This window comes from Staurois parvus, unplaced genomic scaffold (assembly GCF_062004578.1).
Source record: "Staurois parvus isolate SC_StPar_1 unplaced genomic scaffold, SC_StPar_1.0 ptg000813l, whole genome shotgun sequence".
Classification (NCBI taxonomy): Eukaryota; Metazoa; Chordata; class Amphibia; order Anura; family Ranidae; genus Staurois; species Staurois parvus.
This window is the reverse complement of record NW_028318609.1, coordinates 2,363,422-2,378,986: the sequence shown is the minus strand read 5'-3', so window position 1 is coordinate 2,378,986 and position 15,565 is coordinate 2,363,422. Positions and strand designations below refer to the sequence as shown.

The 15,565-nt window shown below is 42.2% G+C and overlaps 1 protein-coding gene across 1 annotated transcript in view; it reads right to left on the bottom strand.

Annotated features, from left to right (window-relative positions):
• Positions 1–759: 759 nt before the first annotated feature.
• LOC149444134 (unconventional myosin-XVB-like) overlaps positions 760–15,565 on the bottom strand; it is a 94,241-nt gene continuing 79,435 nt past the window's right edge. Inside the window, exons 16-20 of the mRNA XM_089654926.1 lie at positions 12,062–12,107; positions 3,409–3,533; positions 3,175–3,358; positions 2,456–2,631; positions 760–865 (exon numbers count right to left, since the gene is read on the bottom strand). Coding sequence (XP_089511052.1) covers positions 760–865; positions 2,456–2,631; positions 3,175–3,358; positions 3,409–3,533; positions 12,062–12,107 — 637 coding nt within the window. The remainder of the gene's footprint in view (positions 866–2,455; positions 2,632–3,174; positions 3,359–3,408; positions 3,534–12,061; positions 12,108–15,565) is intronic.

Here is a 15,565-nt window from a genome sequence, read left to right as displayed (position 1 = left end):
ACCTTCCTGTTGCTGACCAGCCATTGATCCAGACCAGGCTAGATAAAAGACAGGATTTGTCCCCTGAAGTACATTCCTTGCCTTGCAGAAGGGGAAAAATGCTTTCAAGGTGCAATGATAGATTTTGCGAGAAGTCACCATTCTAGCTTTCAACTGAATCAGGTATGTCTTCATCGTTTAGAAGCTGGGCTGCAACAGCTAAATTGTTAACACCAGAAACCAAGAAGCAAGATGGTAAACTGGTCCATAAGATAGGAAATTGGATGATCTGGGTTGATTTACAGAGAGTCTGCCAGGAGTCTGATAAGGTCTGAGTACCACGTTCACCTTGGCCAAATCGGTGTGATGGGTTTCACCCGAATTCCCCCCCATTTCCATCCTGCAGAACAGTCAAGGAAGGCATTATCAGAGAAGGAAAGACACAGATCAGGTTTAGCTGAACTTATGTCACTAAAGCATAGAGGATAGATAGATCCCCGGAGAAAAACTTCGTTTTGAAGTCAGGAGGCCAGTTTACTGTGTCCCCCTGCTGTGACAGAGATCTTGAAACACCTTGGGGTAAAGAGACTGTTCTAGAGTCCAGAGGTTAATAAGTGAGGAAGTCTGCCTGCCAGTTTTCCACCCCTGGAATGTGTTTCCTCCTTGGTGACTGATCTAAGCCACTGCTGCAGCTTTGTCCAACAGATTCCTTGTTGAGTGACCTTGCAGTCAACGGGTTGGGATCTGTCATGAGAACTTTCTAGTTGAGGAAAAATAGCGCTAGACCTTAAGGGTTATCTTTTTGATACTGCTATTGGTAAATCTGTTTCCTGGATAGGTGACTTCTACACCCCATAGGATCTCCATGGTCTTCTTGGTTTGTAGTCTAACAAAAATGGAAATCGAAGCACCACACCACTATTAAGAATTCCAGATACAACGTTATTCCAATATAACTTAGGGGGGCAATTTGGAAAGTATCCCATGGGTTTCAGGGCTCCAAAAATGCCCCTTTTATCAGGGTTTGACAACCAAACCAGCTGTTAACAAGGCCTGTACTTGAAATCACCATGGAAGAAATAACATTAAAGGTCCAGTTCACTATTAGTCCATTCACATTGTGTTTTAGAGGCATTTTTGAATTCCTGAATCGTGTTTAATATCTTTTGGATTGTCCCCTTGAGTTTTATTAAAATAATGCCTTATCTGGACCTCTTGGCATTGGTGTGGGTCTTCCATTAGCGATGTGCACAACAACAAAATGTGTTTCAGAATCATTTGTTAAGTAAATAATTCTGTTTCATATATTCAGATTCTTTCATGTATTCGTTATTTCTGAATTGATTTATTATTTTTGGAAGTTATATTGGATTAATTCATTATTATGTTGTTATGACTTGCTTGCGACTTTGGCTAATCATAATACCAGAATGTAAGCAAACAAGGCATTAAAAAACAGAAAGGGGGTCCCCTACAGATCCATACAAGAACTTTCAAGTCTTGTATGTACCCCTACTCATTCACATGGGGGAGCAAGCTTTGGGAGCCCCCTTCTTAAAGGGGGGCTTTGAGATGTTAAGTCACTCCCTGCACCCCCACAACTCACCATGTTGAGGGCATGTGGCCTTGTATGATTCAGGAGCATCCCACCCCTCCTTTCCTGGCCTGCCAGGCTGCATGCTCAGATGAGGGTTTGGTATGTATTTTGTAGGGGACCACACGCCATTTTTAAAATAAAGTTGGTATGGAGTTCCCCTCAAATTCCATACCAGAACTGAAGGGCATGGTATGGATTGAGGGGGACCCTCACACTGGTTTTTTTAAACATTTTTTATGCCGGCTCTTCTTTTGTTTACATTCTGCTCTCAGCGGTGAAACTGCTTCATTCAGTCAATTCATTGAAATTCGTTGATGTTGTTCTTCAGCGATTCAGATACATCCAAATCTCCAAATAATGAACAATTTGTCTGAATTTTGATTAGTAACTAAACGAATCACACGTGTCTACCTTCCATTTTTTTTTTTGTGAGAACTTCTCCTATGGCCCCTTGAGAGGGGAGGTGATTCAGAGGAGAGTGGGGGTCGGCTAGTCTTTGTAGGGATGTTGGAAGGTTTGACAACATGAAGTGGGCCGGAGGTAGAGCTACCACAGTCTGATCCCTGAAGTATGAAATGTCCTAGAAGCAGGTGGCCACAAAGGCTGACAGACATCACCCACTCTGGCAAGTGGGGTAAATCGGTGACATCCTTGTTAACTGTCCATATGATGTACCTGTACCTTCCATAGGAGGAAATATAAACCAACAATCTATGGACTCCTGTGTCCCAAAGTGAACTACAAAAAATTGATTTTAGGGTACAAAAATCCAATTATTTTTTATTTTAGTGAATAACTATATTTAGCATATGTACTATGTGATCAGCATCAGCTACTCCAAGATCAGAGTTAGCTATTACATGATCCTGGGCTACTTACCTAGCCTGACGCCCCCTGACATGTGCCTGGACAACAGTGATCTTGCGCCGATATGCCTGAAAATTTTTGCGGTTAAGGAATCCTCGAAGATTTCTCTGTAGAGTGAGAGCTGCCAAGCTCTGGACGTCTTCCCATTTCTTCCTTAATATTTCCCTTCCTTGCTCCTTCAGAAACACCTGCACAATATACACTCTTTTAATCCTGGTCACTGTTTAGGCACACTGCACTTCAGATAAGTAGGGGTTCTGTAATAACTCTTGGAAAAGGAGGACATAGTGTCTGTATAGTCTGCCTTACTGTACAGGGCACAAAAAAACTCCTCAGGACCATTGATATGCAAGAGATCAGTATGATTTTCTATGGCAGTAGTTTAACAACTATATCTGCCCACATGCCTGCTATGGGGCCCTGGCAGGGGGGGAGAGTTACTGGGGTTGCAAGTAAAGACTGACTCACCATGCCCACAATTTCTGTCAGACTGGCCATTCTTCTATTAACCATGAATAAAGGTTGCATCATACCACGAACCACCAGTTTAATTGAGTACTCTTTCTCCCACTGATCACCAATGTAAACATGCATTCCTCTTTCACACTGACCATGAATGTGAGGGGATACATTTCTTACCTACTAACTGATAAACCAGAACAGTGTCCCCTAACTTTACTCAAAAGAACTATAGACCATTCTGAAACCAAAACGACATAGTTTTCTATTACCTTAGAGATGCCAATCTGATATAACGATGAGGAGTCACCAAATGTTTTGTTGAGAACAGCAGCACAGCATTCTCTGTCATCAGGAGAAGAGATGGCTTTCTCCACCAGATGACCATATCTGAAAGATAACATTCTAAACTCAGACAACATGATGTCATTAGCATAAGTCCAAAAGTCAGAATACCTGGCAAATAAAATAATAAGACATTAATTACAACAGTGAGCATTTCATACCTGTTCACAAATTCTTTAAAAGGGATGCGTATCGGATAGCCATCTTTCATTAACTGCACAGCTTCTAGCATGCCTGAGTTCCTCAGTTGGGAGCTTACAAACTCCACATCAAATATACCTGGAAGCTGAAACAACACGACATGCTATGAATGTGATAAATAATTGATCACCAGCACGCACCACACAATACAATTATATTAAATATGTAAATACAATATAACTTATTAAAATAAAATAATGCTATAATAGTCCCAGGGTATAGTGATAAAAGCATGCCTATAAATAGCATCCTTTGCCAAAGGTTAGGACTCTACAAACCTCATTACAGAGATTCTAAAGCCATTTTTCTTCTGAGTTTTGGATAGAATGGGGAGAAGTAGAATCTCTATAATGTTTTTATTGCAGTCTGTGTTCACACTCTGTATGTGTCCGGATGATCATTCTCACTGGGACTGAGGAAAAAGTCCAACATTGTAAGTTGTCCCTGGACCAGGAATAAAGGGGAAATCTTCCAAAAAAAAAAACTTGAAAAAGGGTGAGGCTATTCCCCCCGAAACACATTGGCTGTATTTGATGTTCTTAAAGGCTAAGTTTACCTTTTCGGACAGAATTTCCCTTTTCATAATAAATTGAAGCGTTTTCTATTGTTATTTCTGGCCCAGCCATTCCAATGTTTTTCTGTTTCAATGTTTTTATTAACATTTTTAAAGGGTCTAACAAGCCAAGGTTTGCCCTCACAGGAGCAACATCAAACAAGCTTACATGATACAGTGTGTTCATAAACATGTAACAAAATAATGAACCAGTATCAGAGCATAGGAGGGCCTGATGGAAGAAAAAAAATTCAAATTACACAAACAATACCGCATCATCCCCTAGAGGACAGCAGTCCGTAATAATAAACTCCATAACATGATGGAGGAGAGAGGGAATTTAAAGAAGGTGAAAAGGATAGAGAGGGAGAAGAAAAAGGAAGAAGCCCCAGAAAAGGGCAGGTGCCACGGACGAGGGACCTGTATAAGGTAGAATTATAATCGACCATAACAAGTCGGGGGCAGAGATGGGAAGGAGTAGCCTATACACGGTTCCCAGACTTTCAAACATTTTTCATGAGAATCCTTCAATATTGCTAGATATTTTCTCATTAACCATCAAGGTGGTTATCCTGGTTTTTACCCCCTGGAAAGCAACAGACGGGGTCTTCCAGGTGTGGGCAATAGTTTGCTTAGCTGATATAAAAAGATACAAGGCCAATTTCTGCTGAGGTGCGAAAAGGCCCGGTATGGGGCAATGTAGAAGGGCCTACCAGGCATCCTCGCGGAGGGTCACATGGAATAATGTCTGCAACAGGCCGAAGACCTTGGACCAGAAGCTGATCAAACACGGGCATGACCACCAAGTATGTAGGACATTCCCACACTGTCCACACCCCCCGAAGACATCAGTGAACATTTCGCTATCATTGTCTAGGCCTTGCTCCAGTCCTCCTCTTCAACACCAGATTCCGTTCCCATTGAGTCACAGAGGACAGAGCCGATAGAGACGATCTACTGTTAAGAGAGGCGTAAAGTGAGGAAATGAGACCAGGGGACCCCAGAGAGTGTTGGCAGACGTGCACAAAGGCTGTAGGTGAAGGTACACACTGGAGAGACAAGATCCAGTGTTTAGAGCCTCCCACAATGGGAATAAGCGTGTGGTTAAGAAATGGTGTACTCTCATGAAGCCATGCGAGGTCCACCAGGAGAAGGCCCCAGGTTGTCCCAACGCTTTTAGGAACAGAGGGTTATTAAGGATCGGTAGAAGAGGTAGAAAAGAGGACATTAGACAGCCATCCCAATGTTTTCATTCTCACTTAGCTCACTCACAGAAGATTTAAAATTTCATCTGTGTTTGAAATTTTTTTTTTTGCTTCCATTACTTTCTGTAGATCATTAGATGCCAGAATGCATTGCCTTTCTGCATCACAGAAAAGGGTGTGATAGGGAGTGTTCATCACTATGGACCACATCCCCTCATTGCTATACCACCTTTCACCCATTTTCTGTACAATCTGATTGTACAATCTCCTTTAGATCTACATCAGCTATGTAATACAGGGGCCTGTCTGATTTGATATATATTGAATAGGTTGTTCAGGTGTGTCCTCCTATTCCATAATTCTGGTAAATATAAAGGAAATTGTACAAATATTGTACAAACAGATTGCATAGTATATGGCTATCATTATACAAGTACATAGGACAGAGTGCATGTGCATTCAGCTGTCAGGCCCCGTTCACATCTTCGTGTAGCAAGAACTCACATTTGTAGCAAGAACTAACATGCGTTTTTTTTTTTTTAAATTTTGGAGCATTTTTACTCAGCACACATAGGGCAGCCAATTCACTTGATTGGGCTGCCCTTTGAGCAACAACATAGAAACTCCAGACTTTTTTTCTTTTTTTGAGCGTGATGCATTTTACCTTGCTTTTTGGTGCGGTTGCAGTGCGTTTCTGAAATGCAAGGCAAAGTGCACATTTTCTGTGCGGTTTGCCATGCGTTTGGAAATGCACAGATATAAATGGAGCTTCATTGTTCTGTAAACAAACCGATTTCACTTTCAGGCTTCATTCACACCTAGCGCAGTGGGAGTGCACATTTTTTTAGCTAGTTTTAACTGTGACACACATAGGCTAGCTGATGGGTGGATGGGAGAGAGGAGAGCGAACACACAATGCACTATTGCCCATCTTGTGCTATACCCGGAGGCAAAATGTATGATGTCATTTTCGGGTACCTATTGACAGTTCTTGGTTGGGAAAGAATGTAAATCAGTGCAATCTCCACTGTATTACCTTCAGTGGAGCACAGGAGAGACATGCAGGGTCTTTTAGACCCTGGATGTCTCATTAAAAAGAACCTGTCACAAAAAAAATATCACATAGGAAATTTTTTGTCCCTTATGTAATAAATAAAAAACATTAAGTAAAAAAAAAGTCTTTTTAATTGTAAAAAATTAAAGGTATACCCGAGCACATAAAATCCCACCCTCCCAAAAAATGTTGAGGCCCCCCCAGATATATGCACATACAGTTGCAAGAAAAAGTATGTGAACCCCTTGGGATTACGTAGAGTTTTGCATGAATTGGGCATAAAATGTGCTCTGAACGTCATCTAAGTCACAATAATAGAAGAACACAGTCTGCTGAACATAATACTACACAAACATTAGATGTTGCCATGGTTTAATTGCACATAACATGTAAACATTCACAGTGCAGGGAGGAAAAAGTATGTGAACCTTTGGACTTAATAACTGGTTGACCCTCCTTTGGCAGCAATAACCTCAACCAAACGTTTCCTGTAGTTGCAGATCAGACCTGCACAACGATCTGGAGTAATTTTGGACCACTCCTCTTCACAAAACTGTTTCAGTGTAGCAATATTCTTGGGATGTCTGGTGTGAATCGCTCTCTTAAGGTCATGCCACAGCATTTCAATCGGGTTGAGGTCAGGACTCTGACTGGGCCACTCCAGAAGGCGTATTCTGTGCTGTTGCAGCCATTGTTTTGTTGAATTACTTGTATGCTTTGGGTCATTGTCCTGTTGCATCACTCATCCTCTGCGGAGCTTCAGTTTGCGGACAGATGGTCATACGTTTTCCTGCAAAATGTCTTGATAAACTCTGGAATTCATTTTCCCATCAATGACAACAATCTGTCCAGGCCCTGAGGCAGCAAAGCAGCCCCAAACCATAATGCTCCCTCCGCCATGTTTTACAGTGGGGATGAGGTTTTGATGTTGGTGTGCTGTGCCTTTTTTTCTCCACACATAGTGTTGTGTGTTCTTCCCAAACAACTCAATCTTGGTTTCATCTGTCCACAGTATATTTTGCCAGTAGTGCTGTGGAACATCCAGGTGCTCTTTTGCAAACTTCAAACGTGCTGCAATATTCTTTTTGGACAGCAATGGCTTCCTCCGTGGTGTCCTCCCATGTACTCCATTCTTGTTTAATGTTTTCCTTATTGTAGATGTGTCAACAAAAATGTTAGCATGTGCCAGAGATTTCTGTAGGTCTTTAGCTGACACTCTGGGATTCTTCTTTACCTCATGCAGCATTCTGCGCTGTGCTCTTGCAGTCATTTTTACAGGACGACCACGCCTAGGGAGAGTAGCAACAGTGCTAAACTTTCTCCATTTGTAGACAGTCTGTCTTACCGTGGACACATGAACATCAAGGCTTTTGGAGATACTTTTGTAAACCTTTCCAGCTTCATACAAGTCAACAATTCTTGATCGTAGGTCTTCTGAGAGCTCTTTTCTGTGAGGCATGGTTCACATCAGACAGTGCTTCTTGAAACCAGTAAACCCAAAACAGGTGTGTGTTTTTTAAGGGCAGGACAGATGTCAGCAACATATCCAATATCATCACACTGATTGGAGTCAAGGTTGGCTCACTCCTGGCTCCAATTAGCTCTGCGAGAAGTCATTAAGCTAGGGCCTTACATACTTTTTCCTCTCTACACTGTGAATGTTTACATGTTATGTGCAATTAAACCATGGCAACATCTAATCTTTGAGTAGTATTATGTTTAGCAGACTGTGTTCTTCTATTGTTGTGACTTAGATGACGTTCAGAGCACATTTTATGCCCAATTCATGCAAAACTCCACGTAATCCCAAGGGGTTCACATACTTTTTCTTGCAACTGTACAAATGTAAATGCACGTGTTGAGGCACCTACGCATGAAACGTTGATTGTGATACACGTTACATACTGCCGTGCATGCCGGAATAAGAGCAATATTTCTAGCATCAGACCTCCATAACACTAAACGGATGACCTATAGGAGGCTTTTCAAGCGTCGCCTATAGAAAATATAGAGTATTGAAGTATGGCTCCTAACTTTTGTAGCTTGCTCCTAGATTCAAAGCAAATGTATGGTGAGCTTTACAGAACCCAGGACACACTTATCCTGTTTTCAAAACTACACCTATCCACATAGGCTGTTACCTGCCAAATGGATGATCTATGCAAGATGAAATTAAGGTAGGAAAAAAAATGTTTTGCCCGTTTGTTAAATGATAAGTTCAGCTTTGGGAACATGTTACGTTCCACCCGTTTTTATGGTGAAACATGTAACATGTTCCAGTCGCCGCCCGATCCAAGCCCCCCCCGTACCTGTGAGAGCAGTTCGGGGAGACATTCACCGTAATAGCTATCACTTTTTAAAAACAGCACGGCCACTTCATTCATTCACAGTGTTCTGTGAATGAATGGACTACAAGCCCCAACAGTCTTAGGGGCCGTCAGCATGTAGTTCTCAATACACTACCACGGCTCTATGAGCACTTTGGTAGTTCATTGACTCCTCCTGTCAGAAGTATTGGCTTGCCCGTACAGGATGTACGAGCAAGCAGATAAGCTGACAGGTCTGCAGGAGACCTGCATGGCATCAGCGATCTGCTGATAGCTGGTGCAATGCTTTACAGGCTGCTACTACAAAAAAAAATAATAAATGCAATTTTTTACCTGCAAAAAAATATGAATTTATAATTTTTTATAGAGAGGCGAACTTATCCTTTAATGCAGGCCATAGATGGGTCGAAAATCGTCTGACTTTCGCACCGTTAATGGCTTAATTGGTCGGCCGTTTTTCTGGATTTTGTCAGATTTTTTTGATCGGTAAAGTTAGAAAAAAATCGGCCGATTTTACAGATCGGCCAATTTTCACAGCAATGATGGGCAAATCAACCGATCTTTTTACCGATAAAAAATCTGTGCATGAGCCGTGACCTGCAAGAAGAAGAAGAAGGAGAAGAGGAAGAAGAAAGAGGAGAAGAGAAAGAAGAAGAAGGAGAAGAGGAAGAAGAAAGAGGAGAAGAGAAAGAAGAGAAAGGAGAAGAGGAATAAGAAAGAGAAGAAGAGAAAGAAGAAGAAGAAGGAGAAGAGAAAGGAGAAGAAGAAGGAGAAGAGAAAGAAGAAGAAGAAGAGAAAGAAGAAGAAGAAGAAGAAGAGAAGGAAGAAGAGGAAGAGGAAGAAGAAGAGAAGGAAGAGAAAGAAGAGGAAGAAGAAGAAGAGAAGGAAGAGAAAGAAGAGGAAGAAGAAGAAGAGAAGGAAGAAGAAGAAGAGAAGGAAGCAGGAGAAGGAAGAAGAAGAAGAAGAAGAGAAGGAAGAAGAAGAGGAAGAAGAGAAGGAAGAAGAAGAGGAAGAAGAAGAGAAAGAAGAGGAAGAAGAAGAAGAAGAAGAGAAAGAAGAAGAATTCCAGTCCGCTATTATATTTGACATTAAAAAGTATTGTGGTTGCAACAATGTATCTATTTGTATCCGGAAAAAAAAAAATCTGTATCCGAAATGGATACAAATAGATACAATGTTGCAACCGCAATAATTTTTAATGTCAAATATAATAGTGGGGCTCTCTGCAGGGACAGAAGTAATTAAATACCGGCCGTAAACGGGAAGAAAATCGGCCAATTTTTTTTTTTTTTAACTGTTGGTGGTAACGTCGGCTTATTGAACGACCGATTTTTCGTTTTTTTGTTAAAAAACTGGCAGGTTTTCTCCCCGTCTATGGCCTGCATAAGTGATCACTGACTAATTGCATTAGAAAACCATGCACCTGAGGAAGTGGCTGGGAAACATCTCCAGGAAGGGGAAGGTAGCTGCAGGGTGTGTGCTAATCAGGTCAGCTGGTGAAATCCTTCCTGTGTCTTAACAGTTTTCATGTCCTAAGGTCTGTCCAGGAAGTAATGGAAAACATTTTGTATACAACAAGCTGGACACTGAGATAAGGGCTGTGTAGGATAAATAGAAAGATTTTTCTTTTCTGCAAAAGAAGTACTGTACATTAATGCTACACTGGTTCATAGGGGAGCTGGAATTTAGAAAAAATGTGAACTTATCCTTTGACCATCAAATGTTTCAAAATGTGAGATGAACTATTGTACAAAAAGCTCCTCAGCACACATGCAAAAACAAAAAAACCCAAAACAGGAACATTGTTTGGGTGACAACTGTTTAGGAGAAGATTTTTTCCTTACTTTTGAAAGCTCTCCTCTTACTTTCTGTTGTGTTTTTAAAACAAAAAGTAAAGGAAAGAAATCGTCAGGGGTTTTAACCATTTACCCTATTGTATCCAAATCTAAAAATAAAAACTGTGTACATCACAGTCTGGACACTTAGGGGTGAGTTGACTGGCTTTCAATCAACCTGGAAGAGGACCAGTGACCATCAGTGGCGCAGACAGCACCAGAGAACATGTGAGTATTGCAGTGAAAACTACATTTTTTATTTGCAACACCTCAGACTAATTTGTTTTTTAATATTTATTTAGAAACAAATTAAATATATACTCGATACTTTCATATTTGCTTGGTTGCTCAAGACAGTTTTACTGTACTGTATATGTCAGTTACAAATTAATTAGCTGTTAATGTTTTACTTGACAGCACTGTAAGGAAATACATGTGTTTTAAAGTGATATTAACAGCTTTCCCGCCGACCTATAGCAGAAATACTGCTACAGGGTGGCAGGGCTGCGTAAAACCATGTGTGTGTGTGTGTGTGTGTGTATATATACATGAATTTGCATTCCTGGGTAGGGGGGAGTGTGCATGCCCTACCCATGCCACCATTGGCGGCCTCAGCTGTCGATTACTAGGTCCCGGCCAGTGATACCCGGCGATCGCCAAATATCACTGACGGGTTAGGGGTCTGTATGTAAACAATACAGATCTCTCCCCTGTCAGCTCCTGCACACTGCTTTGTATTGCTCTGCATAGCAGAGCAATACAAAGCAATGTGCTTACACAGTGAAACACACACAGTAAAACAGCACACAGTTAACCCTTTGATTGCCCCAGATGTTAACCCCTTCCAGCCCAGTGTCATTAGTACAGTGTCAGTGCTTTTTATTAGCACTGATCGCTGTATTAGTGTCACTGGAGATGTCAGTGACAGTCAGTTCCCCCCCAGTGAATGCCCACCACAGTCCCACAATAAGTCGCTGATCGCTGCCATTACTAGTATAAAAAAAAAATCCAGTATGTATACTGCCATTTGTAGACACCTTAACTTTCACGTAAAAAAAATGGTTTACATGTATTGGGATTTTTTTTTTTTTAGCAAAGACATGTAGCAGAATACATTTTGGCCTAAATTTATGATGAAATGTGACTTTTAAACATTTTTTACTGGACATGTTTAATAGCAAAAAGTAAAAAATTTTTTTTCTCAAAATTGTTGGACTTTTTCTGTAATAGTTCAAAAAATGCAGAGCCAATCAAAAACCACCAAAGGAAATCTCCATTTGTGGGAAAAAAGGACATAAATTTCCTTTGGTTGCAGTGTTGCATGACCGCGCAATTCTCAGTTAAAGTAACACAGTGCCGTATTGCAAAAAATGGCCTGGTAAGGAAGGGGGTATATCCTCTGGAGGGCAAGTGCTTAAAGGCTGATTTTTTTGCATAGAATGCATGAAGGTAAAAAATCTTGAGCCTTTACAACCATTTTAATATTGTTGGCATACTTAAAATACAACATTCACAGCACTGTTTCCACAGACTCTACTATCCCTTTTGATAACAGTGAATCAACATATGATGGAAATACAAAGTAAAACTGATATAAAAGAAAAAGGAAATCAACTCAGATAAATCAGACTATAATTACCTTTTTTGGATTGGGGGTGATGCAGCGAACAAACAATACATGACTCCTGTTAAAAATAAATGCATATAGGCATTGTAAAACTTTTGATACTATAAAAAAAATCATATGCACATGTGGAATAGATATTTGTAAAGCTGAACTCCAGGAATTCAGCCACTTTGTAAAATATGTAGGGATATAAGGAGTCAAATCCAGTGATGTGCATGATGCCTCCTGGACTTACCACTTTATTTACATCTGATAGTTTATTGCAGCTCCTGGCTCAAGGCTCTGAGAGGAGAGACACTGTGATTTCACTTCACAGAAGCCTTTGTATTTTGTGAATGAATTCACATAACACAAAGCTCTCTGTGATTGGGCAGGAAGAAGGGAAGGGCAGGCACAGCAGTTGCATGTAGATAAAGAAGAAAAAAGTGTAACATGTAGTACTATATATAGTATAATAATAATTGACCGTGCCTCCCATGGGTTTATGTGCAGAGCCCTGCGCAGGTTTGGTCTTGGGGAAATGTTCTGTTCGGTTGTGGATATGATGTACAACGGCATTTGTAGTTCCGTGCAGGTGAACGGCTGGAAGACTGACCCCTTCCCGGTCCTCTCCGGGGTCAGACTAGGCTGTCCTCTCTCACCTCTGCTTTTTGTTTGCTGTATAGAGCTCTTCGCCGAATGCATCAGACGGAATCCAGAGATCAGGGGAATCACCGCACCGGGACCAGACAGACGGGAAGTGAAGTGCTCGCTCTACATGGACGACGTGACGGTGTTCTGTGCCAACCAGCGCTCCATCGACCTGCTCGTCCAGACCTGCGAGGACTTCGGCCAAGCTTCGGGGGCAAAGGTCAACTGCGGGAAGTCGGAAGTCATGCTCTTCGGAAAGTGGTTCCTGCCTTCTTCTGCATCCATGCCCTTTGGCATCAAGACAGACTTCATGAAGATTTTGGGAGTTTGGTTTGGTGCCGAGGGCGCAGCCCTGAAGTCTTGGGAGGAGAGACTGGCCAAGATGCGTCAAAAGTTTGGACTCTGGAGCCTCAGAGACCTCACCATTGAAGGGAAGACACTGGTACTCCGCAGCGAGATTCTCCCTGTGTTGCAGTACCTCGCCCAGGCCTGGCCCCCTCGGGTCAACACCTGTAAGGCCATCACCAGGGCGGTGTTTCACTTCATCTGGGGCTCCAAGATGGACAGAGTGAAGCGGGCAGTCATGTTCAAGGAACCCCTCAAGGGCAGTAAGGGCGTGCCCGACATCGCCACCCAGCTGAGGGTGTTCTTTGCTTGCAACTGCGTCCGCAGAACTTTGCCCAGACGGATTATGGACTCTGGCGGGAACGCAATGTCTCGCTTCTTCCTGTTGCCTCTCTGGAGGTCCCTGGGGTGGGACACTTGGGATAGTTCCATCCCCTACAACTGGGACACTCCTTGGTACTACTTGGATACCTTCAAGTTCATCAGGGAGCAAGGGCTGCAGGGAGTCAAGCCTGACTTGTGGAAGCCAAAGACTATCTACAAGCTCATCCGAGCCAGCGACATTTTGGAGTCGGTTCCAGGCCTGCCTTCAGACACCTGCAAGGTGGTCTGGAGGAATGTTTCTTCCAACATTCTTACCAACAGGCACAAAGACCTGGCATGGATGGCAATCCAAGGGGGGTTGCCTCTCAGGACATTTATGCATGCCAGGAACCTGAGCAGATACAGACACTGCCCCTTCTGCATCATCCACGAGGAAACGTCTTACCACGTTTTCTGGGAGTGCTCATTTGCTCAGGCCCTGTTGGGGGCCCTGGAACCTGAACTCAAGGGCTTTGTACCACAGACAGCCATCACTCACTTTGGGGTGTTGAATGGACTGTTCTGTGGAACCTTTTCTCTGGAGGACATTGACGGCGCCTGGCGGGCGCTTTATGGTGCGCCAGAAAGCGCCTCATCCACCAGCGGGAGAGGATGTCCATTGAGGACTGCCGCAGACTGATCCTCAGTCTGCTCAGAGACTATTCCTTGATGGACTTTAAGGAGGAAGAGGATGTCTGAAGATTTCCCCCTTCCCCCTACTCCCCCTTGCGTGTCTTTGTCTTTTCAATAAAGCTTCGGGCCTGTGTTTCTTTCCCCCCCCCCCCCCTTCCCCTTCCCACACACACCCGATGCCTATTGTTGATCGCAATATCCGGTTTTCGTCTTTGCATGCACTAGTATTATTAGGAAACGTAATGTGTATTAGAATGTTACAGTTTTTGGGGTAAGCGGCGTTATGCATGACGTGGCGGTCGGGGGATTCATTCTCTGCACATCACGTCAGGCATCATACCACTGAGCGAATGTATTTATTTCTGAATGTATTTATTGTATGCTTGGAACTATATTGCTATGTGGTGCGCTGCGTCGCAGTATAGGGTGAGATGTACCCCGATTACACGTATCATGTTGTTTTTGATGCTTCTGTAATAAAAGTATCTTTTCAATCAAATTAGTAATAATAATAAGAATAGTAATAATATAGTATTGAGCAACATATTAAGAACCACTCACATGATGAAGGAAACAACAGGCTTAGCCATGTGTGATAAAACGAAGAAAAGGCAGCTTATGCCTGAGAAGGGAGCGCGCCTTTACCTTTCACTGGCCTTGAGCATGCTCCAAAACGCGTTGCATTGCATGCTGGACTTTCCCACATCATCACGTTGACGCCGATGCTCCACTCCAGGGTGGACTCCAGACTCCATCTTTGTCTTTCACACATGCTGGCCGGCTTTCAGTGACACTTCCCAAGTCTCCTTCAGGGCTGACCACGATGCGCATGTTGAGGACGCTGCCTTTTCTTCAGTTTATCACACGTGTCTAAGCCTGTTTCTTTCATCATATGAGTGGTTCTTAATATGTTGCTCAATAAATGTACTACATATTACACTTAGAGGTGCTTTTTCTTCTTTATTTTCATCCAGAGCCTGCTACAGCCACAAGAGTTTGCCTCAGTGTTTTATGGATTAATTGCATAAGTCTTGTTGGACTTTATTTACATTTTTTTTGGACTTTAAACACCTATTTACATCTATTATGTTTAGTATCCATTGTTATATAGGATTGGGGAATCTGTATGCACTGATCTTTTCATATTATACAGCAGTTGCATGTGACTCTGCAGCTGAAGGAGCTGGGACCAGATGGCCCAGCATCAGATCTCTGGATATGTAGCAATAGCTATCCTTCTGTAGCTCCATAAAACTGTCAGATGTAAGTTAAAAAGACAAATGTAAATCCAGCATTCAGCTTGTGGAGCTTAACTCTTAGTATTCCTCCACATTTTACAAAGTGGCTGAATTCCTGGAGTTCAGTTTTAAGTCTGCCTTGCTTTTCTATTTGGGGAAAAAAAAAATCATGAAATGCAAAATGCTGTAATAAAAACAATCAATCAGATTTCAGCATACTTCAGTTATACAAGCACATAAATTATTTTAAATTGCTTGAGATGGGTTACTGCTCTTTGCATGTCTTCATTGCTTTACACTGCTCTGT